This window comes from Aedes albopictus, chromosome 2, assembly GCF_035046485.1.
Source record: "Aedes albopictus strain Foshan chromosome 2, AalbF5, whole genome shotgun sequence".
Lineage (NCBI taxonomy): Eukaryota > Metazoa > Arthropoda > Insecta > Diptera > Culicidae > Aedes > Aedes albopictus.
The window spans coordinates 56,128,599-56,153,407 of NC_085137.1; the positions used below are offsets into that span (position 1 = coordinate 56,128,599).

Genomic DNA, 24,809 nt, shown 5'->3' on the forward strand with positions numbered 1-24,809 from the left:
AAAAAAACCCACATTCCCACATTCCCGAAAAAAACCCACATTCCTAACCAAATTTCCCACATTTATGAAGTGTGAAATGTTCACTAAAATCCCACATTCCCGAAAAAACCCACATTCCTAACAAAATTCCCACATTCCTAACAAAATTTCCCACATTTATGAAGTGTGAAATGTTCACTAAAATTCCCACATTCCCACATTCCCGAAAAAACCCACATTCCTAACAAAATTCCCACATTCCCGAAAAAAACCCACATTCCTAACAAAATTCCCACATTCCCACATTCCCGAAAAAAACCCACATTCCTAACCAAATTTCCCACATTTATGAAGTGTGAAATGTTCACTAAAATCCCACATTCCCGAAAAAACCCACATTCCTAACAAAATTCCCACATTCCTAACAAAATTTCCCACATTTATGAAGTGTGAAATGTTCACTAAAATTCCCACATTCCCACATTCTCGAAAAAAACCCACATTCCTAACAAAATTCCCACATTCCCACATTCCCGAAAAAAAACCCACATTCCTAACCAAATTTCACACATATGAAGTGTGAAATGTTTAATAAAATTTCCACATTCCCGAATAACCCACATTCCTAACCAAATTTCCCACATTTATGAAGTGTGAAATGTTCACTAAAATTCCCACATTCCCGAAAAAACCCACATTTCTAACCTTCCTAGCAAAATTTCCCACATTGATGAAGTGTGAAATGCTCACTAAAATTCCCACATTCCTAACAAAATCACCCACATTTTCACTTTGGTGCATAATTGATCGGACAAACGCCGATTTTTATACAAAATAACCAACTTTGAGATGCTGTAACTATGATTGGGTGGATTGATCTCAATTTTTGACACAGAACTACAAATATACTTAGATTCGCGTATACAGCGAAGAAAATGTAGCCCAGACCTGTGAACGAAAACATTTTGAGCTTTGTATTTGCAAAATTCAGCATTTTTGTAGTTCCGTGTCAAAAATTGAGCTCAATCCACTAAAGCAAACCATAGTTACAACATCTCAAAGTTGGCCGTTTTGTATGAAAATCGGCGTTTGTCCGATCAATAGGGTTGTGGACGTATTTTGGCCCGGGGCATGTATTTTGGCCCACCCTGGGATTTTTATTACGTTTATCATATAGTCTCTACAAAATCTTGGCAAAATGATTTTGTAGAGATTATATGATAAATGCAATAAAATCCCAGAGTGGGCCAAAATACATGCCCCGGGCAAAAATACGTCCACAACCCTAATGCACCATAGTGTATGAAGTGTGAAATATATACAAAAAATTTCCACATTTCTTATAAAATTACCCACATTCCTAACAAAATTTCCCCGTTTGTGAGCACGAAATACCCAGCAGAATCACCAACAAAGTGTCCTACTTTCGTAACCTATTTTAAATGGTTATAATTCTGTCTTCATGATGAATTTTCTTTCCAAATGTATGTCCCTTGAAAAATACACTGCATGTTTTACAAATATAATCACGCTCTTTCGGCAAGCTACTTTTAATTTCTTCACGTCCATCACAAATATAATGAATCCATCGGTTGCAAAATTCACAATAGTGCATTGGAATAGAGATATCATCTCCCCTGTTGCAAATTGGGCATCTACTGGTATCAATAAATAAGTTTTGCAGTATACTGCGCTGTATTTCGACGCGTTTGAACTGGGGATCTATGCTACTGCATGTGAAATCCATATGTGAAGTAAATTCTTCACTTAGAAATTTCAAGAACTGTTCCGCGTAATGTATTACAAAAATGCCACAACTATGATTATCCTTTTGTTTTGGAATTTCAGGTTGTTCAATTTTCCACCCACCAGATTTCCATTTTGTTTTATCGATATTTATAAACCCATTACTGGAATAAAAGTTCATGCATTGTTTAAAGCTACTCAGAAGACTGCGCAATTTCAACTCATTTAGTACAGCTCCAGAGTTGAAATAAAAGAATTTTTTATTTTGCAGGTCAATTATTACTAACAAATAATGATTCCTTTCGTCATTCATCATTGGAACTAGAATAATATCATGACTTAACACATTTTCGATAAATTTGTGTAATTTTCCCATATTTACCTTCTCAATACTGTCCATAAACAATTTGCAAGAATCATGAACAGATAAAGAAATAATATCCAAGTTATTAAATTGCCTAACAATCAACATTAACGCTGTGTCTATAATGCTATCCGAAAGCCAATTATTATTCATCAATGTTTTGAAGTCCTTTACTAATATGGGAATGAACCTCGTATTTCCAACAAAATCAATTTGAACAGAAAGTGTGACATCATCGTTCAAATTTGAATAATATTGTGGATCTTTAAATGCCCTGTTGACATAAAAAACATTTTCTCTTTTAAGAGTAGCTCCATCAAGAGAAATGTCCTTGATAGAAGAAGCTTCATCTTCAGTACCCGAGCAACTTTTATGGACTGTTTGAATACATTCCTTTACTTCCATTTTTGGAGGCCTAGAAGGAAACGGAATGTCGAAAAGCGTTTTGTGTGTCGAAGCGAGCTTGGTGTCTTGCATTTCTGAATATGCAGTTTTCCTACGACGCTTAAATGTGTCCTCGACAAACAAAAAATCATTAATTTTATCTTCGTCCCCATCACCTAAACCATCATATGAGCCTGTGGGAAATGTTTCTGCCCTCCGTTTATTGCCAGCAAGTTTGGCTTTCTTTGGCGTTGAACAATTAACTTCTAACGACGGAAATTCTCGTTTCCGTAAACCAGAGAGTGGAATTTGTTTTTTATGAACATTTGCACTGCTGAAATGGTCTTTCTCCAGTTCATCAATGACACGAATTATGCGTTTCCTCCCACGCCCGATTCTCAAGCTTATGGTTTCTAAATATTGTTTAAGTTCTGAAAACTTCCCTTCAATAGCAGCGTTGCTTTTTCTGACAGATTTATCTAATTGTGGATTATCTTTCACACAATCGCTGAAAATGGGTATCCAAAGCGGGATTAGATATAAATACCTTTTGGAAAATGTTTCCAAAAATGCTAACCTTGATTCATATTGAGATGAATCAAAAGTAACATTTTGCTGAGCTAGTCTTAGAATTTTGGTAACATCATTAAAAAATGGACTGTGTTTATATTGACAATCGCTTTGTTTATCAATGTAAGTACTTGAGTCAAGGAGTTCGTCTTCAGAAGGAAGCTTGTCTATGTCAAGTTTGTTAAGTTTAAGATGCGAGTAAGCTTGCTGATAATCGCTAGAAAACTCGTCAGTCAAAAGAAAAACGCATACATTATACCAATATTTCTTGAATTCGGCATAGTTTGTAATATTATACATTTTAGCAATTATTATTTTCACTATATTAGCCAAATTGCTATCAATACCCTTAAATGCCTCGTCAACCAACTTATACTGCTTTTTTGTCATGTGAGCATCACAGAAATAAATAAGGCATATATCTTGAACCAATTTTCTCTTATCTTCAAGAGGTTGTTGCTCCAAACAATGCATTCTGTCCAGGTATTGTCCAAGATTCATTTTGTTAAATACCATAGAAAGCGCATGAATATTCCCTTTGGAGTTATCGGTAACAACTCCTCTGAATGGTATCCCATCTTCCGGATATTTTTTCATATACGAATGATAAAAACATTCCAGACCATTCTGCAAAGTAATCGCATGCAGGTCAGATGTTATGTGGTAGTAGACGGGAATTGTTACAGAATTTCGATCGAGATCCTGTGGACAATTTTTCACCCTGATTACCAAGAGCAGCAACTGGATATCCTTTTTCGGGAATTCATCCAAATACTCAAATAACCCACCTGTGCCATCATAATGAGCTAATGGCTTGATACCGTTAATTTTAATCTCCCGGTGAACAACAGCGTGTCCTGCATCCGAGTACATTTTAATTCCAATCCCTGGACGAACATCAACGCTTTTGATAAACTTTGCGTTTGAATTGTCGAATTTCATGCAAGCAGCAACAATTGAATCTCTGTTCAAATCGTTTTCTGCCATGGCTTTGTGCTTTACCCAACGAATATATGGTAAAGATTGAACATGTGTGCAATTCTTTGTTGTTTCAACTGAATCAGGAACTGCATCACATTGGGAGTGGAAAATTTGCTTGGGGGGCATCTGCAAAGTTTTTTCTTTAAGCCTCTGCATTGCTAAGCCTTTGCAAGGTTCAGTGAGCATTTTAGCGTGATTTACCTCTGTTTCATTTACGTATACCTCAAATGTTATCCCATCAACAGATGGAAGTGAAGCCACGTATTTGAATAAACGGCATGGTTTCTCTGGCCTGAAATGACCACAGTATCCATAAATAATAATACTTGACTTACTGTGCGTTTGAGTTTCAACACAATACACACAATTTCTGTCAAAATCGTTCATTTTATCGCGAAGAATAGTGGTGTAAGACAACTTATCAAACCAACCACCTCTTTGCAGTTTACCCTTCTTTGCAGTATGAGCCTCTTGATCCATATAACATAAATCCAGATCCTGTTTATCAAATTTGATGGAAGTAAAGCGTTTCCACAAATTTTTGGACGAGTCCCATGATACTCCTGCCAAATATGATTTATTCGACTTTTTGTTAACATTATCTTTGAATGCATCATACTCGCCAATGTTATTTTTATGTTCATCCGGTTCGTCATTTTCTTGAACTACGGAATCATCAGAAGACGCGTTCAAAACTTGTTGAAAAGCATTGGGGTTCTCATTTCGAATTATTATCATGCAATCGCTGCAAATAAATTCTGAAATGTTAATGTCTGCGTTATCATCAACATCAACTTCAGTGGAGCAATTGTTACAATGTTTTTTAGTTTTTCGTTGGAATTTAATAGCATCTGCTACTTCCAAATGGTATACACAACGCCTGTAATCAGCATTGATCATACGAATATCTTCGTCCTTTTCATACAATGTGAGAACACGGAACACATTGAAAATAACAAAAACCCCACAATTGTAACCGTCACTCTGTGTTTCACTGTCGAGACCACTCACAGTCCATGGCTTGGAAACAATTTTGCTAGCATCCCCAATATCATTTAACTCAAAAAATGAAAGTGAGGCAATAAATTTACAAAGTAAATCTTCCTTAATTTTAGTCAATTGTTCAACTGATTTATTCCCGGAATCCAAATAATACAACACTGCATGTCGAAAATCAATGACAAACAGTGAGAAATGATTATTTTCAAAAATCGGACAAAAGACAATGTCACGATTGATAATATTAGCAATCAGTGACTTATCTACTGTCCCTTTTACGCCACCTAAAAGAACCCGAGTTTCGTAGATGTTTAGTGAAAGATAATCAAACATCTGGAACTTGGAACATTGACTTTTCATTCCAATGTCAACTGCTCCAGCAAACAACCATTCCTTTCCAAAGAAAGATTTAAAATCAATACCCAATATTTTGACATCCTTTGAAATTGACTGGACGTCAAAAAGTTGAAAATCAGGTAAATCCCGGAACTGTTGTAAGTAACTGTTCAGTAAATTGTACCTGTAAATATTACGGTTTCTGACATTATCCAACCCAATATTTTCTTTCAAACACGTTTCAATTTCATGTTTGGAGCTCTCAGGAAGATTGTTTTCTTCCATAGTTTGCTCAGTTACACTACCGCTCAACTTGAAAGTTGAATGGTTATCCAAATTTCGATTGTCGAGGCTCGTTTCCTGTTGCTGATCCGCCTCATCTCCTGCTGCTGTTCCTCCGTCTGGTACTCCCATCGTTGCCATCCTCCCTTCGTTCCGCTCATCCGTCTCGTTCCGTAGAACGAACCTTTTCCGCTCATCTGAGAGAAGCATCGATATCCGCAAAATATTTTTAGATAACCGATGCTTCTGCATAGAGAGGCCCAGCTCTTTGAATGCAATCTTATCCTTGAATATGATTGCTTCAAACTGCTTCGTCATCCAGTGTGGTCCATACGTTGAACTGCAATGCTGAACAAAACGCTCCTTCTGCTGCTCCGTGATCTTGAAAGTCTTCATGGTGATCTGAAAAGAGAAACTATTGGGAATTGAACTTTAAGTCAACGAAACTTCAAAATCTAAAATCAAATTTTCGTACAGTTAACTGTCTCTTATGTTATCTCTGTCAATTTTCAGATTTTGTAACTTACATGTTTAAATTAAAAATATGGCATTCGTTAAGCGGCATTAAGGCATGAATACGAAGCAATCAAATTTTTTGGAATCACGGTAATCATAAAACGTGCTTAACCATCCATTCCGGATACAAATACTGTATTCGGTATTGTTGAACCGTCTACATTACGGTCCGTGTATGGTGTTGGTTAATTAGGGTAGACACAATCCTAAATGCAATATTCAGGGTGGCCACTCGGAACGGCAAATACAATTGCTGAGTTTTTCCCGGTAGCTTTTGGCATTTCAAAATGTTATAATTTTCAGTAAAAAATAATTGTTACCTTCTCAGGAAATTTTAATAAAATCAATGTTTTCAAAACGTTATGCCTAACAAAGTCTTCAGACGAACCTGAAAACTGATAAGCCTAACAGAATTATATGATATTTTCAAACATATTTCAGGATTTCACTAGAAATTTTTTGAAGATATGTTTTCAAGAAAGTATTTTCTCTGAAATTCTCCACTCGAATCCTTTACAGATTTCTCCCGGAATTCATTCCGGAACTCTACCACGGACTCCACCCGCGATTCTCCATGGATTTCTCACTAGATTTTTTCAGGATTCCTTTATTGGTCTTCATCGGGTTTCCTTTAGAGATTTCTTCAGGATTTTTCTGTAACTCCGTTTAAAATTCCACATGGGGATTCCCTTAAAGATTTCTCTCTGGATTCATTCAAGTTTCAGTTGCTCCGGATATTCGTTTAGGGATTCCTCCTGAAATTCTTCCGGAATTTCTTCATTGATTCCTTCCAAGATTTTATTTTATTTTATCGATATTTTCCTGAGATTCCTGGAACAATTTAATCTGGAAATCCTTTTAGAGTTCTTCTAGCATGTATTTATTGTGCCTTGCAAGATAAATCCACGAAACGCGTTTGTCTTCTTCTTTCCCATCAAGTTGCCAAAATATGACCGCACCACTATGAGCGACCTGATGGTCAAAAAATCTGTGTGCGGCGCTCATATCAAATCCACATGAGGCTGCGGCGATATGGCCGCGAGGAGATGCACGCGATACAGACGCAATGTCAAAATGGAAGAAGATCTTTACAAAGCCGATGAGGTGATGCGCAAATAACGGGCTAAATGCGTAATAAACAGTGGAACAATTTCACGATAAATATTATTTCGATTTCTGGCCACCTGAGTTGCCATTGTGCTAACTTTTGTTTTGATATGAGCGGCCTGAAGGCTGCTGCGATGCTGCTGGGGAGGTGACAGTATCTGTTCGATTTTGACATTGCGTCTGTATCGCGGGAATCTCCTAGCGGCCATATGGCCGCCGCCCAATGTGGATTTATTATGAGCGCCGCAATATTTCATGTAGGCAATCATCAAATTCATTACAATTTGAGGTTGAAACTATTATTATTATTTTATTTGAATTCCTCCATTCATCATTCCCGGGATTGTTTAAGAAATTAAGAATTCTGTCAAGGATTTCTCCAGGCGTTCCTCTTGAAATTCCTCCTTGGATTCATTTAAAAACTACCCCGGGATTTCTTCAGGGACATTTCTAGGCACTCCATCAGGGATTCTTTCATATATTATTCCCAAGATTGCAGGGACATCTCCTGTTTTCTTTCTGGATTCTTTTAGAGATACGCCCGGTCTTTCTTCCAGGATTACTACAGGAATTTACCGGGGATTTCTTCATTGATTCCACCCGAGATTTCTTCATTGATTTTTCCAAGGTTTCCTTTAGAGATTTCTCCAGAAACACATTCAGGGATTTTTGCAAGGATTTTTCCCGGGAATCCTTTATAAATTGCTACCTGGATTCTTTTTGGGGTTCCTTCATTGGTTTCTCTTGGGATTCCTTCCGACATTCTTTTAAGAATCTCTACTGGAATATCAGCTAGATTTTTAGGGGTTCCTTCAGAAGTTTCTTTCGTGATTCCTTCACTGTTCATTTCCGGGTTACCTTAAGATTTTTATCCTGGTATTGCATCGGGATTCGTCCCGAATTTTTATCAATGATTCCTGCAGGATTCCTTCAAGAATTTTTTCTAGGATTTCTTCAAAGACTCATTTCGGGATTGTTCCAAATATTTTTCCGGGATTCCTTCAGGAATTGCTCCGGGATGCTCTCAGAGATATCTCGCAGGATTCTCTCAGAAATTTCACACGGGATTCTTTCAGGAATTCCTCCAGGATATTCAAAGTGGCTCTTTTTGAGATTCCTGAAATGATTGCTCTAAGATTTGTTTGTGGATTTCATAAAGGATTTCAGACAGATTTTCTTCAGAAATTCCTCTACGAACTTCTTCCGAGCTTCCTCATAATTCCTCAAATTGTGTTGTGGAGTTGATGTGCTATGCGGTTGATTGCCACCAGAAACACAGTGTACAATTATAAATGCACATTAACACAAACAGCTACAATTTGGATTGAATCATGTGTTTCTTTGACATCACAATGCAAATTGTTTTTGGCTATGCAGGTAGTCCCTTTTACGGTATTCTTTCTAAATATTCCTTCCGACATTCATTTAGGTAGGTATTTCCTCGGAGATTTCTCCTGGATTATTTCAGAAATTCTTTCAGGAATTTCAGTCGAGAATCTGGCAGTGAATCCTAACTGAGATTATTTTAATGATTTATCCAAGAATCTTTTTGGGATTCCTCCAAGGATTCCTTCATGGATTTTTCTCGAAATATCTTCCTAGAGGTAGGATTCCTTCGGTGATTACTGGATAAAAAAAAAAATGAATTGGACAAAATAAATTTGGAAGCATATGAGATAAATAAGAGTAATTTTGGATACATATAGACATTTCCGTTGTAAATCGCAATGTAATATGTCAGCCATTTTTAAATTCTTTATGAACAGTCATCATCTCTTTCACTCGTCTACAGTTGTATTGTATTTATGGTCTTCTGCACGAATTTTTGCTGGACTGCTTACTCTCATCGACGACCATACGAATAGGAATGCAGCGATAGTATAAAGTTTTATGAAACTAGACCATAGACTTCCAATTTTTTCGTGTTAATTTTATTGGAACTTGCATATTGATAGTAAATTTATTTGAATATTAAAATTGTGAGAATCCTTGGGCGTTAACGAGTTAATATATAATTGATCAAAATTTTGCAATCGTTCAAACGACAAACGATGAAAATTCCCGGTGAACAACAGGAATTCCCGAGGTTTTCCCGGTGATTTCAAATTCTAGAGCTTTTCCCGTTTTTCTCGATATTCCCGATTGTGTAGCCACCCTGAATATTAAGTTTTTTGATAAAATTGTCTGACAACCCAAACACTACAAATCATTATTGCAATACTATTTGCTTATTGGTGGCATGATTCACTTTATAGAAACAATTAATTAATGATTCACTTTATAGAAACAACTAATTCTATAGATTAACGGCTACGCAGTCTTAGGGTTCAGGAAGACACTATCCCCGTGTCGAAACGTCGGGTGAATAATAAAACTCGTTTTTTGAACCCTAAGACTGCGTAGCCGTTAATCTATAGAGTCAAGATTACAGTCGATTCCCAACAGCAATGTTTACCTAATAGTACAGTGGATAACTGACACTGAGGAAGATTACAAGTGGTAGTCGAAATACGCGTATCTGTCAAAGGATAAGCAAAATAGAGCGGAATTGAAAGGTACAAACTGATTACACACACGTAATCAGTAGGGTATTCTGCTTAGCTTAGGGTACATAGGGTGAGGGGCTACTCGATCCTCCCACACTGCTTTTGTTTATGGTAGAATGATGAGCACGAGGATGTTGATGTGTGACTGCTGTTCCTTTTCCAGTCCAGATTGAGGGTCCATTATAAGTTGCCGTTTCACCGATAGCCATGTATCCGATATGACCTGAGCCCGGATTCAGATTCAGTGGCCCAAAATCTGTCAGATACAAATAAGTTTGCTTTTTAGACAGACCAATAATCAATGTTTGTTTCGCTGTGTATCCAATAGTTATAGATATTCCAACTTACCTTTGCCTATGAATCATTAGATGATCAGATGCCTCTACGGAACTGGAAATCGTATAATTGCACTGTTCAATTTTATTCCACTTACGAGTAGACAATAACTTTTCTCGTGTTGCGTATGACGAAAAAAATCGCATCAAAGCATTGGTTAGCCGACTTGTTCTTCATCACCTACGGTTCACAGGTCTACGCGGGACAAGGCGTTCAAAATGTGCAAAATTGATCGGCCAGACGCACGCGTGTAAATTAAAGGGGTACCGCTGTTCCATCACCTTTGCTTATTTTTAACATTTTTTTGCACCACCTTTGCACGTGTTTTAACATCAGCAATCGCTACAATCGGACCGACAGACACCTCATACAAAAGAAAAATATTGGAATGGATTCATACACTGATCCACTGATTGTGCGGCATATCCCGTTACACCATTTCACCGAGTTAGAAGTTGGTTTGTTGACACATTCCGGGGCCAACCAAGGAGTACATGGTGAGCATGATAATTGTCGGGAAACGATGTAACCGGGTGAAATAACTTTCAAACATATATATCGCCAGAAAACACGCGGCTGGACAACTACAAAATTATTTGCTGTGCAGAAACATCCTCAAAAGCTCCTTAAACATGTCAAAAGGAAATTCGTAAGATTTATTATCCTAGAAATATCATCAAATTGCCGAACTTTTCCAAGATTTCTTTTGCAAAACTCCTTCGAAAATATAACAAAAGTCAATTGGGGATTTTTTTTAAAACATCGCGACTTTGGCTAAGTTTTTTTTTAAGATTTTTCTCATAATTCTTTTGGGTCCATTGCAAGCAATAGCTTTGACATTTCCCCCGAAAATTTCGTTTAAAAAATCTGACTATAAAATATAAAAAAACTTCCAAACAAACAAAATAAAATTATACTACATACCGAAAAAAAAAATTGCTTAAGATTTGTACTTATAAGGTTTTGGTACAATGTTGAACTGGGATTCTTTGTCGTTTGTCCATTTAAATTCCTTACACAGTTCTGAAACAAAACTTGAGTGTTTGTTCGCTGTGCTGATGAAATTCCCACGGAAAACTGGAAATTACGATAGCATGTTAACTAATTTGAATACAAACGGTGGTACTGATTGCCATGGCTATTCCGATCAGTACTTGTCAAGAACTTTTTCTAAGATTGGAAATTTGATTAGAAATCTATCCATATTTCACTTCGAAATTCCTTCGAAGTTTTTTCTCGAGATTCTTTCTTGAATTCCTTACGGGTTTCCTCCTTGGATTTCTACCGCAATTCTTACTTTTCTGTTCTTAATTTTCTGTTTCTCAAAGAATTCCTGTTCTCTCAAGTTTCCATCCATAGGTATTTGCGCCCATAAATTGTTCCTTCTTTCTTTCGGGATTTCTGAGAGTTGTTCCGGGGATTTCTTCCAAACGTCTTGAAGATATGCTTCCAGAGGTTCTCCTTGGATTGTTCTTGGAGATCCTTCCAAAATTTATCGAAAGTTCCTTCAGGAATTTCTCATAGGGTATCGCGCCACTTGGGCGGTGGCTTCTATATTCGTCTGTTTTCCACTATAACTCAGTCAATTTTGAACCAATTGATTTGAAATGTTGTACACGAGTAGATACTATACCTATCTCACCACATTCCAAAAGTTGTGTCCATTGGTTTAAATTTGACTGAGTTATAGTGGAAAACAGACGAATATAGAAGCCACCGCCCAAGTGGCGCGATTCCCTACTGGTTTTCCGGGATAGCTTTCCAACAGTTTCAATCAAGATTTTTCAGAAATTCTTCCAGGGATTTCTTCTAGAGTTTTCCGATATTTTTTTGGATTTCGTCACCGGATTTCGCTTGTAATTCATTGCTGAATTTTTCATAGAAGTTTCCCTCCTTGAGTTTTCTTAATATTTCCTCCCGGGATTATTTCCTGAACATTTTCTAAGATGTTCCAGTGTTTCCCACCAATACTGCCGTTCTAAATATGCGTAGAATGGCAGAATAGAACTTGTGGAATTTCTCGCAAGAATTCACCTGAGTTTCTTCCGATATTTCTCCGAGAAGTTTTAAAATAACTTTTAAATAAATAAATAAACTAATAAATAACTAATAAATTAATAAAAAGTAACTTTTAAATAAATATCAAAAGAAACACCCAGAATCTCAAGATGATTTCCATTAGGATCTCCAGGAAGAGTTCTGGGAAAAATGTCAAAGAAATTTTTAAACTATAATCTCAGCAGGATCACTGCAAGAAATCTTGTGAACATCTATGAGGAACAGCTCGGAAAAAAATCTGAATGAAATCACGGGAAGATCAAGAGAAGTATCAGCAATACTTCCTAATGAATTCCTAAATAGTAATCAGGAGAAAATCTAAAGAGAAAGTCCAGAAGAACTCTGAGAGACATCTTAAAATAGACACCGGAAGGAATCTTCTGAGAATCAGGAGAAACTTCGAGAAAAATCTCAGCGGAATCTCGCGAAAACCTTTAAATAGGAAAAATTCAGCAGAAAATTAACTAAAACACCCTAAGAAATCCTTGGAGAAACTCTTGTTGAAATCTCAGCAATAACTTCTGTGGAAACTCTGGGGGAGGCAGATCTCCTAGGGAAGTCCCAAGAGGAACACCAAAAGATATCGCGGAAAACTTTCAAGGGAAACTCCAAGAGAGACTCTAGGAGAGATGTTGTATCCGATATTCGTTTTGATTTTTTTCCGTGTGAAAGTTTAGATTTTTTATTTCGGACGGTGAAAAAAAACGAAGTTTACTACACCATCATCTACTTATTTCACTCTCTCACATGCTTTATTCTCATCCATTTCATTCACGCGTTGGCTGTATGATCATAAACCGACAACGGATATAGACGGTAATTTGTATGAAAATGAAAATTTTGGGAAAACTTTAAACCTAATTTATTCGAAAGGAGGTTTTGGTCATTTACACCCCTTTGCTTTTAATCCGCTCGATTGTGTCATTTTTGACCATCCTACGTACCATAATGTGTTCCGTGAAGGTATGACGAAAATGTAAACGATACAACCGAAATAGAGATGGAGTAAATGGAAATATAATTTTAAAGAAATGGTAGTTGTCCTACAACATTTTTTTCCATAATATGAAAGCTAATTTATGGATTAGTAATTTGGTTTCAAATTGGTCACAAGGCAATAAGCTAGTTGCAAGAATAAAATCGATCATTATTATTCGGTGGTTTGTATGACGGAAATTCCACGCTACAGTTGTTTGGAGGAATTACTAAAAGTACATCACTATATAACCTCCAAAAGCTCTATATCACTAGCCTAAAACAATCACCATTTTGAATTGTGGGCTGCCATATTCAATTTCCTGAGCATAATTTTTGCACTCTGGACATCTGGGCATTTTTTTATTATCGTACAAATTGGGCCGAAGGGTCTCAGATTTTCATGAAACTTTTTCCACAGGCAGGGCTCATGGATATATAAAAAAATGAGAAAAATTCAGGGTCGCCTATTTTCCCGGAAAAGTCAGGTGGAAATTTATGGTTTTCTCCTGACACTACCTACTTTGAAAAATCATAACTCAAGAACGAAGCATCGTAAAAACAAAGTTTCTTTTAGAAAATGACAGCAAATTTTCTCAGGAATCCAAAAAAAATATTAACTGGAAAGTTTTCCACAAAATTTTCCACAGTTGAGAAAATTCGTAAAGAAAAGCCGGAAAAAACTATGCCCGAACTCTGCACTTTTTTTCGTTTTTGAGTTATGGCCAATTTTGTTGAAAAATGCCCAAATGTGCCATAAAAGCCTTTTCTTTGAAAAATCATAACTCAAGAACGAAGCATCGTAGAAGCAAAGTTTTTCAATGAAAACGAAAGCAAATTTTCTCAGGAATTAAAAAAAAATATGAAGTGGAAAAAGTTTTTTACAAAATTTTCCACCGTCGAGAAAATTCATAAAGAAAAGCCGGAAAAACTATGTCCGAACTCACGGAAAATTTTCAAAAAAAATATTTTTGAGGATGTAATTTTATAAGCTTTGATCGCTGAAATTTTTGGAATGTACTTTTTTTTCGTTACTGAGTTATGGCCAATTTTGTGAAAATGACCATGTAAGCCTATATTATATGGTCATTTTTCACTAAATTTCCCATAACTCAGGAACGAAAATTAAGTGCATTCCAAAAATTTCAGCGATCAAAGCTTATAAAATTACTGTCTCAAAAATATTTTTTTGAAAATTTTCCACGAGAGCGGACATAGTTTTTCTGGCTTTTCTTTATGAATTTTCTCAACGGTGGAAAATTTTGTGGAAAACTTTTTCCACTTCATATTTTTTTGAATACTTGAGAAAATTTTCTTTTATTTTCATTAAAAAACTTTGTTTCTACGATGCTTCGTTCTTGAGTTATGATTTTTTAAAGAAAAGGCTTTTATGGCACATTTGGACATTTTTCAACAAAATTGGCCATAACTCAAAAACGAAAAAGTGCATTCCAAAAATTTCAGCGATTGAAGCTTATAAAATAACCTTCTCAAAAACATTTTTTCGAAAATTTTCCACGAGTTCGGACATAGTTTTTCCGATTTTTCTTTACGAATTTTCTCAACTGTGGAAAATTTTGTGAAAAACTTTTTCCAGTTCATATTTTTTTTTGGATTCCTGAGAAAATTTGCTGTCATTTTCTATAAAAAAAACTTTGTTTCTACGGTGCTTCGTTCTTGAGTTATGATTTTTCAAAGTAGGTAATGTCAGGGGAAAACCAAAAATTTCCACCTGACTTTTCCGGGAAAATAGGCGACCCTGAATTTTTCTCAATTTTTTTTTGCTCATTTCCATGAGCCCTGCCTGTGGAAAAAGTTTTATGAAAATCTGAGACCCTTCGGCCCAAACCCGACGGTAATAAAAAAAAATCCCCATCTGCTACATACCAAATTTGTATGGTTCTCGAGCTTAAAGTACCATAAACAGCTGCCATCTTGAAAAACGGGCCGCCATCTTGGAATTTCTGAGCACCACTTAATCAAATTTCAACCATCGCGCAACAGTAGAGAATGTCGTAAACTGAAATATTATCGTCGCAGCACCAAATCGAAGTCGCGACTCGCGCGATATGCGAAGGTACAGATGCGAAGTAAAATTGAGCTTTTTTTTTGGCATTGCGCATCATTCAGCTAATTAGGAGCTACAATTTGCGCACCTTCGAATCGAGTTGCGACACATAAAAGTGAGTAAAAACTCAATTTTCGCACCCCAGGTCACTTCGAATTTCAACAAAAAGCATAATAGTTTCGACAATTCACCCAAAGGTTTGTCACAACTTTTACATGGTTTTAAAAACTAACTTAAAAAACAGCCGCAATTTTGAATTGTGGTTCACCATCTTGAATTTAAGGCCGCCATCTTGAATTTTGGACCAACAACCAGATTTAACTTCGCCCAAAATTCTTAGCCACCAAGTTAGCCACAGTTCTATGCGTCGCATGATTGAGTTGATTCAGTTTTGTATATGGCCAGTTCAACCGGTGCCGGTCCGAATCACTAAAATGGCTATAACTCCGGAAAGATTTAAGTTATTCAGGCAATTTTCAATAGCAATCAATAATTTATAATAAAAAATGAATGTTTTAACAAAAATAATACTGAACAATTATGGCCAAAAAATACGCTTTATTTGCCCATTGTGTGCCTGTGAAATGAAGCACACAGAGAAAAATTTCTACTCAGCCACTGAGTTGGTCTTACTCAGACATCGAAAAATCCTTTGTTTTCTTACTCAGTTTTCGTTAAAAGTGGGACTACTCATTGACGATGAGTAGTCCCACTTTTAACGAAAACTGAGTAAGAAAACAAAGGATTTTTCGATGTCTGAGTAAGACCAACTCAGTGGCTGAGTAGAAATTTTTCTCGGTGCATATCGATGCCCACCCCCTTCATCGCCTCCACAAGTGTTCGGTTTCCCTCACCATGTCAAATTCTTCAATGAATTTTCTTTTTAAATATTATCTATAAAAACACTTACCTCCGATGTAATCCAGCGCATCCAAGTCTGCTGGAACACCGAAATCGAACCAAAATGGTGAAATGTTAGTTTTCGTCACAAAATCAAGGAAATTAATGAAAAACCACGGAGCTAACAAAAAACACTTCTACCTACAAGTTTTTTTGGCCGAGGCCAGGACGATTTTTGTTTTGGCGCCGCTTTTGTTCTCTCAATGAATGAGTGTCTGTGGGAACTCAATTAAACATTGCGCGATGTTTCAAAATTAATCGACAGCAGAAAAAATCCATTAAAAAGATTTTTTAAATTTAATTTTTATTCATTTATTATTTTTTTGTTGTGGAATTGGCTTCTTTAGCGATGTTGAGATAATTATATATTCAGAATCTGCATGCAAAACTGAGCCGAAATCCAAATTTTCATGAATTTTGGTGCTCGGGAACCTATTTAAAAATCAGTTTGAAGTTTGTATGGGAGCGATTTGTCGAATCACCCCTCGTCGCGTTTTGTACTGGGCGGAGCTGTCAAGCAGTTGCTCAGCTGTCAAAAGGTGATTTCGAAAAATCTATTTGAAATTGATTTTAAGTACCAAAATGAAGTTCAAAAAATCTGAAAAAAATCATAGTGGTTCAGAAAAAGGTGCTCTTTCGTATAAAACCAAAAAAATTAATACATTTTTCTTTATTTGAAAACCCAATTGGCACAAATTAGGTAGCATCCATTTATTACGTAACGCTAAAAATAACATTTTTAGCCCCCCCTCTCCCCCCCCCCCCTCCGTAACGCTTTTTTGTATGGAAACCTTAAAATTTTTGTATGGGCCGTAACGCTTGACCGTACTCCCCCCTCCCCCTAGAGCGTTACGTAATTTATGGACGCCGCCTTATGTATGAGCATTCTTCTGGTGTAGGGTTCATTCAAATATTCTGGAACTCAATTTCATGTGTTTCCATGGCTGATAATAAAATCGCTTGACCGTACTCCCCCCTCCCCCTAGAGCGTTACGTAATTTATGGACGCCGCCTTATGTATGAGCATTCTTCTGGTGTAGGGTTCATTCAAATATTCTGGAACTCAATCTCATGTGTTTCCATGGCTGATAATAAAATCACCAGAAAACCTTAATTGCAAGCACGAAAAACCGGAAGTTGCCAATTTTCATTGAGAAATCAAAAGATTTTCCGTGGGTTTGGCGGCCTAGCTTCTAGAAGAATGTTTTATGCACACATATCTTGACACCATTCATTTACAGTAATGATCAAATCACATTCAGGAGTGATCTTATGAGTTACCCCATCAGTGCATATTGGGCTGGGTTCCCATATTATGATCACATTATCATCAACATTATGATAGAGCGTATAATAAAAACAAAACGGAAATATTTCACCAAATCTGTTTTGCCGACTGTGAGAAAAGCACACCCCTGCGGGCATTTGTCGGGCACTGTCAAGTATGCCTACGATTATGTGAATCGTTGTATACTTTGGCGGTGTTTTTCGTGCTTATTTTGTTGAATCGGGAATCGAACCGTGTGATTTCCGAGGTTACTTCCACTGCTCCTCGCGAGATGTTTACTCACTGTTCCAAACCGAATTAGCGCTCGCGGGTGGCTAAAGTGCATAAATGTTTTTCACCTGGAGAAGTGGATAGGTAAGATTAAAATAACAAAAGTTGCGGTAGGAGAATTCCTGAGAGTAATAAGGAACCTTTGGAGTGTAATGTTCGCTATCAACGACCGATCTTCTTTTGGTCCTTTCGCATGCTGTGGCAGCCAGTGAAGGTGAGTTTTCATGAGAATTTGCCAATGAACTTGTCATTTGTCAACGGCTGGTGCACGGCTTGGAAACAGCAGTCGTCAAAAGTAGCTGTTTTATGCTACAAAGTGATCTAAAAGCTAGAAAAGAAGTGCTGGTTCCGCCGCTTATAACGACACAGAAACACAAATAGGCTCATTTTGCCCATTTCAAAAGGGTTGCAATGATTGAATATCGAAAAAGAACTCGTCAAAACTTTTTTTTTTATTTGCCAAGCGTACACAAAACAAATTATTTAAAATTGATTTAAAATTATTAATGTATCATTGCATGTATCATAATCATAAGTGGTATGATTTTTGAAACATATTTAATAATGCCAAATTTTCAACTTTAATCATGCAATCATTAAAGTATTATACATTTTTTAATAATCAAAAATGATTTACATATTGAGTTCGCTGCAACAGAGCACGAAAAATCAATGAATACGTTGCGCTGTGGAGGAAAACAATTCATCATTAGTTTATTTTGTTTGAATACAACAAACTGTGTGAAATTTGCATAAGATTTTTTTTTCAATAGAAAAAATGTTTTCAAGTAATAATTTTTCAATAGTTAGAAACAATTTTTTCAATAGTGGGTATAATTTTTAATTTTTCAATAGTTTATTTTTTATTTGTTTGATATTTATATATTTTTGCTCCCCCCCCCCTCGTACCCGATGAGAGGTCTCGGACATAAAATAAAAATAATATTTGCATCGGCCCCATCGGCCTAACGAGTAGGTAAAATAATGCCTTCCTTTTAAAATATCTGTGATTGTTTATTAATCAGAAATATTGTCGTTTGGTTGCAGGACATAGCGAAGAAACTTTATTGAGCTTTGCAAGGATTTCGCGACGATCGTGCAAATGTTCAATCTTTGACAACACAATGCTCACACATCCAACATCAAAGGAAACAGTGCATAAACAAACCGATTAGTCGAAACACCACCCCAAAATAACGCTCCGTTACTGGAAAACTGTAGCGGCGACATCAACCAATGTATGCTGAAACCGGTGTGCATATTTTGTGATGGGACGATTTTATTTGCCTGTGCGTCGTATTTGGCGCAAGATCGTCAATATATTTATTATAAAACTGTCACAGTCACACAGAGACGAATGCCCTAGTGGTAAAGTCTCTCTAAACAAAAACAAAAAAAAATATAACACGAGTTTTAAAATAACTAACTATGCTTAAATAAAATGATTCTTATGTTTAATTGTTTTTTATGCTTATCGTTTTCATTTTTCATCCAAATTCAAATAAATAATAATTATAATCCACATTGATACGTATCGAAAATTATGAAAGAAGTGCCCAATGCTAAAGCGAGTGACAGCGGGTAACTCACAGAATGCACCTAAAAAACTACTACTCAGTCACTGAGGTGGTCCTCAGAAAACGATAAGTTTTTTTTTGTTTTACTACTCAATTTCATTGCCAATGATCTAGTTGTCCCACGTTTAATGGAAACTGAGTAAGAAAAGAAAACTTATCGATTTCTGAAGTAGACAAACTCAGTGTCTGAGTAAGTATTTTTCTGGGCGTGTTATATAATGTTTACACATTTAATAAAAACTGCCAAAATGAAATTTACTTTAGATGAAACAAAATACATATGCTGACACACAGTGTATCCCAGATATAAACATAAGTTTATTTTTTGAACCATTTGAAACTGAATGGAACTGATAATCAAATCATTATAATGCTCATGATAGCAAAATATTACTTTAAAAAAAACAATGCTCATGTAGCCCTGAGTAGAAATTTTTAAGGTGAATTTTGCTAATGTCGAATTCGTTTTTGAACCTGGGTTGGAACTGGATTGGCGGAAAATGTGTAAACAAACAAACGTCAAACAAACTCAAACAAACTTTAGTACAAGCGAAACCGAAGTCGGGTTGGGGTTGAAACTGTGATCTCATCCAGTTCCAACCCAGGTTGGAACTGAATTAAAAACGAATTCGACATAAGTAGAAGTTTTTTAATACACACACAGTGAAACATACTTACCCAAACACTGAGTTGGATTTGCTCAGAAACCGATAAGTTTTTTTTTTCTTACTCAGTTACCGATAAAAGTAAGGCAATTAATAAACCAATGAGCTTTCCTACTTTTAATGGCAACTGAGTATTAAAAAAAGACTTATCGATTTCTGAGTATGACCACCTCAGTGACTGAGTCAATATTTTTTTGGGTGCATTTTGCTCGCGCGATGCAGCGGCACCCTAAAAAGCAGTTGGTCAACTTCTCATAAGTCTATTTGATCATTTTGATTTTTTGGATATGTTCTCGGCCTAGCGGGGTAAACCAAATATGCAGTCATCTTCTAATAAGTCTACTTGATCATCGTAGAAAGTTTGACGATCTTATTTTTTTGTCACCCGAACATTTTTTTTTTTTGAATGGCTTCCTTGGGACTTTCTTCGAAGAAATTGCTATGTACCCGAAAATGTGATTTTTTCGATATGTTCTCGGCCTAGCGGGGTAAACTGAGTATGCAGTCATCTTCTCCTAAGTCTAGACGATCATCCTAGAAAGTTTAACGATCTTATATTTTTGTCACCCGAACATTTTTTTTTTGAATAGCTTCCTTGGGACTTTCTTCGAAGAAATTGGTATGTACCCGAAAATGTGATTTTTTCGATATGTTCTCGGCCTAGCGGGGTAAACTGAGTATGCAGTCATCTTCTCCTAAGTCAAGACGATCATCCTAGAAAGTTTGACGATCTTATTTTTTTGTCACCCGAACATTTTTTTTTTTTAATAGTTGCCTTAGGGATTTCTTCGAAGAAATTGCTATGTACCCGAAAATGTGATTTTTTCGATATGTTCTCGGCCTAGCGGGGTAAACTGAGTATGCAGTCATCTTCTCATAAGTCTAGACGATCATCCTAGAAAGTTTGACGATCTTATTTTTTTGTCACCCGAACATTTTTTTTTTTTGAATAGCTTCCTTGGGACTTTCTTCGAAGAAATTGCCATATACCCGAAAATGTGTTTTTTTCGATATGTTCTCGGCCTAGCGGGGTAAACTGAGTATGCAGTCATCTTCTCCTAAGTCTAGACGATCATCTTAGAAAGTTTGACCATCTTATTTTTTTGTCACCCGAACATTTTTTTTTTTTAATAGTTGCCTTAGGGATTTCTTCAAAGAAATTGCTATGTATCCGAAAATGTGATTTTTTCGATATGTTCTCGGCCTAGCGGGGTAAACTGAGTATGCAGTCATCTTCTCATAAGTCTAGACGATCATCCTAGAAAGTTTGACGATCTTATTTTTTTGTCACCCGAACATTTTTTTTTTTGAATAGCTTCCTTGGGACTTTCTTCGAAGAAATTGCTATGTACCCGAAAATGTGATTTTTTCGATATGTTCTCGGCCTAGCGGGGTAAACTGAGTATGCAGTCATCTTCTCCTAAGTCTAGACGATCATCTTAGAAAGTTTGACCATCTTATTTTTTTGTCACCCGAACATTTTTTTTTTAATAGTTGCCTTAGGGATTTCTTCAAAGAAATTGCTATGTACCCGAAAATGTGATTTTTTCGATATGTTCTCGGCCTAGCGGGGTAAACTGAGTATGCAGTCATCTTCTCATAAGTCTAGACGATCATTCTAGAAAGTTTGACGATCTTATTTTTTTGTCACCCGAACATTTTTTTTTTTTGAATAGCTTCCTTGGGACTTTCTTCGAAAAAATTGCCATATACCCGAAAATGTGTTTTTTTTCGATATGTTCTCGGCCTAGCGGGGTAAACTGAGTATGCAGTCATCTTCTCATAAGTCTAGACAATCATCCTAGAAAGTTTGACGATCTTATTTTTTTGTCACCCGAACATTTTTTTTTTTGAATGGCTTCCTTGGGACTTTCTTCGCAGAAATTGCCATATACCCGAAAATGTGTTTTTTTCGATATGTTCTCGGCCTAGCGGGGTAAACTGAGTATGCAGTCATCTTCTCATAAGTCTAGACGATCATCCTAGAAAGTTTGACGATCTTATTTTTTTGTCACCCGAACATTTTTTTTTTTTAATAGTTGCCTTAGGGATTTCTTCAAAGAAATTGCTATGTACCCGAAAATGTGATTTTTTCGATATGTTCTCGGCCTAGCGGGGTAAACTGAGTATGCAGTCATCTTCTCATAAGTCTAGACGATCATTCTAGAAAGTTTGACGATCTTATTTTTTTGTCACCCGAACATTTTTTTTTTTTGAATAGCTTCCTTGGGACTTTCTTCGAAGAAATTGCTATGTACCCGAAAATGTGATTTTTTCGATATGTTCTCGGCCTAGCGGGGTAAACTGAGTATGCAGTCATCTTCTCCTAAGTCTAGACGATCATCCTAGAAAGTTTGACGATCTTATTTTTTTGTCACCCGAACATTTTTTTTTTGAATAGCTTCCTTGGGACTTTCTTCGAAGAAATTGCTATGTACCCGAAAATGTGATTTTTTCGATATGTTCTCGGCCTAGCGGGGTAAACTGAGTATGCAGTCATCTTCTCCTAAGTCTAGACGATCATCCTAGAAAGTTTGACGATCTTATTTTTTTGTCACCCGAACATTTTTTTTTTAATAGTTGCCTTAGGGATTTCTTCAAAGAAATTGCTATGTACCCGAAAATGTGATTTTTTCGATATGTTCTCGGCCTAGCGGGGTAAACTGAGTATGCAGTCATCTTCTCCTAAGTCTAGACGATCATCCTAGAAAGTTTGACGATCTTATTTTTTTGTCACCCGAACATTTTTTTTTTAATAGTTGCCTTAGGGATTTCTTCAAAGAAATTGCTATGTACCCGAAAATGTGATTTTTTCGATATGTTCTCGGCCTAGCGGGGTAAACTGAGTATGCAGTCATCTTCTCATAAGTCTAGACGATCATCCTAGAAAGTTTGACGATCTTATTTTTTTGTCACCCGAACATTTTTTTTTTTGAATAGCTTCCTTGGGACTTTCTTCGAAGAAATTGCCATATACCCGAAAATGTGTTTTTTTCGATATGTTCTCGGCCTAGCGGGGTAAACTGAGTATGCAGTCATCTTCTCCTAAGTCTAGACGATCATCTTAGAAAGTTTGACCATCTTATTTTTTTGTCACCCGAACATTTTTTTTTTTTAATAGTTGCCTTAGGGATTTCTTCAAAGAAATTGCTATGTATCCGAAAATGTGATTTTTTCGATATGTTCTCGGCCTAGCGGGGTAAACTGAGTATGCAGTCATCTTCTCATAAGTCTAGACGATCATCCTAGAAAGTTTGACGATCTTATTTTTTTGTCACCCGAACATTTTTTTTTTTGAATAGCTTCCTTGGGACTTTCTTCGAAGAAATTGCTATGTACCCGAAAATGTGATTTTTTCGATATGTTCTCGGCCTAGCGGGGTAAACTGAGTATGCAGTCATCTTCTCCTAAGTCTAGACGATCATCTTAGAAAGTTTGACCATCTTATTTTTTTGTCACCCGAACATTTTTTTTTAATAGTTGCCTTAGGGATTTCTTCAAAGAAATTGCTATGTACCCGAAAATGTGATTTTTTCGATATGTTCTCGGCCTAGCGGGGTAAACTGAGTATGCAGTCATCTTCTCATAAGTCTAGACGATCATTCTAGAAAGTTTGACGATCTTATTTTTTTGTCACCCGAACATTTTTTTTTTTTGAATAGCTTCCTTGGGACTTTCTTCGAAAAAATTGCCATATACCCGAAAATGTGTTTTTTTTCGATATGTTCTCGGCCTAGCGGGGTAAACTGAGTATGCAGTCATCTTCTCATAAGTCTAGACGATCATCCTAGAAAGTTTGACGATCTTATTTTTTTGTCACCCGAACATTTTTTTTTTTGAATGGCTTCCTTGGGACTTTCTTCGCAGAAATTGCCATATACCCGAAAATGTGTTTTTTTCGATATGTTCTCGGCCTAGCGGGGTAAACTGAGTATGCAGTCATCTTCTCATAAGTCTAGACGATCATCCTAGAAAGTTTGACGATCTTATTTTTTTGTCACCCGAACATTTTTTTTTTTAATAGTTGCCTTAGGGATTTCTTCAAAGAAATTGCTATGTACCCGAAAATGTGATTTTTTCGATATGTTCTCGGCCTAGCGGGGTAAACTGAGTATGCAGTCATCTTCTCATAAGTCTAGACGATCATTCTAGAAAGTTTGACGATCTTATTTTTTTGTCACCCGAACATTTTTTTTTTTTGAATAGCTTCCTTGGGACTTTCTTCGAAGAATTTGCTATGTACCCGAAAATGTGATTTTTTCGATATGTTCTCGGCCTAGCGGGGTAAACTGAGTATGCAGTCATCTTCTCCTAAGTCTAGACGATCATCCTAGAAAGTTTGACGATCTTATTTTTTTGTCACCCGAACATTTTTTTTTTGAATAGCTTCCTTGGGACTTTCTTCGAAGAAATTGCTATGTACCCGAAAATGTGATTTTTTCGATATGTTCTCGGCCTAGCGGGGTAAACTGAGTATGCAGTCATCTTCTCCTAAGTCTAGACGATCATCCTAGAAAGTTTGACGATCTTATTTTTTTGTCACCCGAACATTTTTTTTTTGAATAGCTTCCTTGGGACTTTCTTCGAAGAAATTGCTATGTACCCGAAAATGTGATTTTTTCGATATGTTCTCGGCCTAGCGGGGTAAACTGAGTATGCAGTCATCTTCTCCTAAGTCTAGACGATCACCCTAGAAAGTTTGACGATCTTATTTTTTTGTCACCCGAACATTTTTTTTTTTGAATAGCTTCCTTGGGACTTTCTTCGAAGAAATTGCTATGTACCCGAAAATGTGATTTTTTCGATATGTTCTCGGCCTAGCGGGGTAAACTAAGTATGCAGTCATCTTCTCCTAAGTCTAG

The 24,809-nt window shown here is 36.5% G+C and overlaps 2 protein-coding genes across 2 annotated transcripts in view; one reads left to right on the forward strand and one right to left on the reverse strand.

Annotated features, from left to right (window-relative positions):
• The window catches only part of LOC115265573 (EGFR adapter protein), a 909,498-nt gene that overhangs the window by 222,326 nt on the left and 662,363 nt on the right, over positions 1-24,809 (forward strand). The gene's annotated exons all lie outside the window — the stretch shown is intronic.
• On the reverse strand, positions 1,261-16,479 carry LOC134288926 (uncharacterized). Its single transcript, XM_062854859.1, has 2 exons — positions 16,158-16,479; positions 1,261-6,056 (listed from the first exon to the last, which is right to left on the reverse strand). The coding sequence occupies exon 2, from the start codon at positions 6,035-6,037 to the stop codon at positions 1,418-1,420; it is 4,620 nt and encodes a 1,539-aa protein (XP_062710843.1). The 5' UTR covers positions 6,038-6,056; positions 16,158-16,479; the 3' UTR covers positions 1,261-1,417.

What these genes read in the sequence shown, in the direction of transcription:
- LOC134288926 (XM_062854859.1), bottom strand. Translation starts at nt 6,037, where the DNA reads ATGAAGACTTTCAAGATCACGGAGCAGCAGAAGGAGCGTTTTGTTCAG.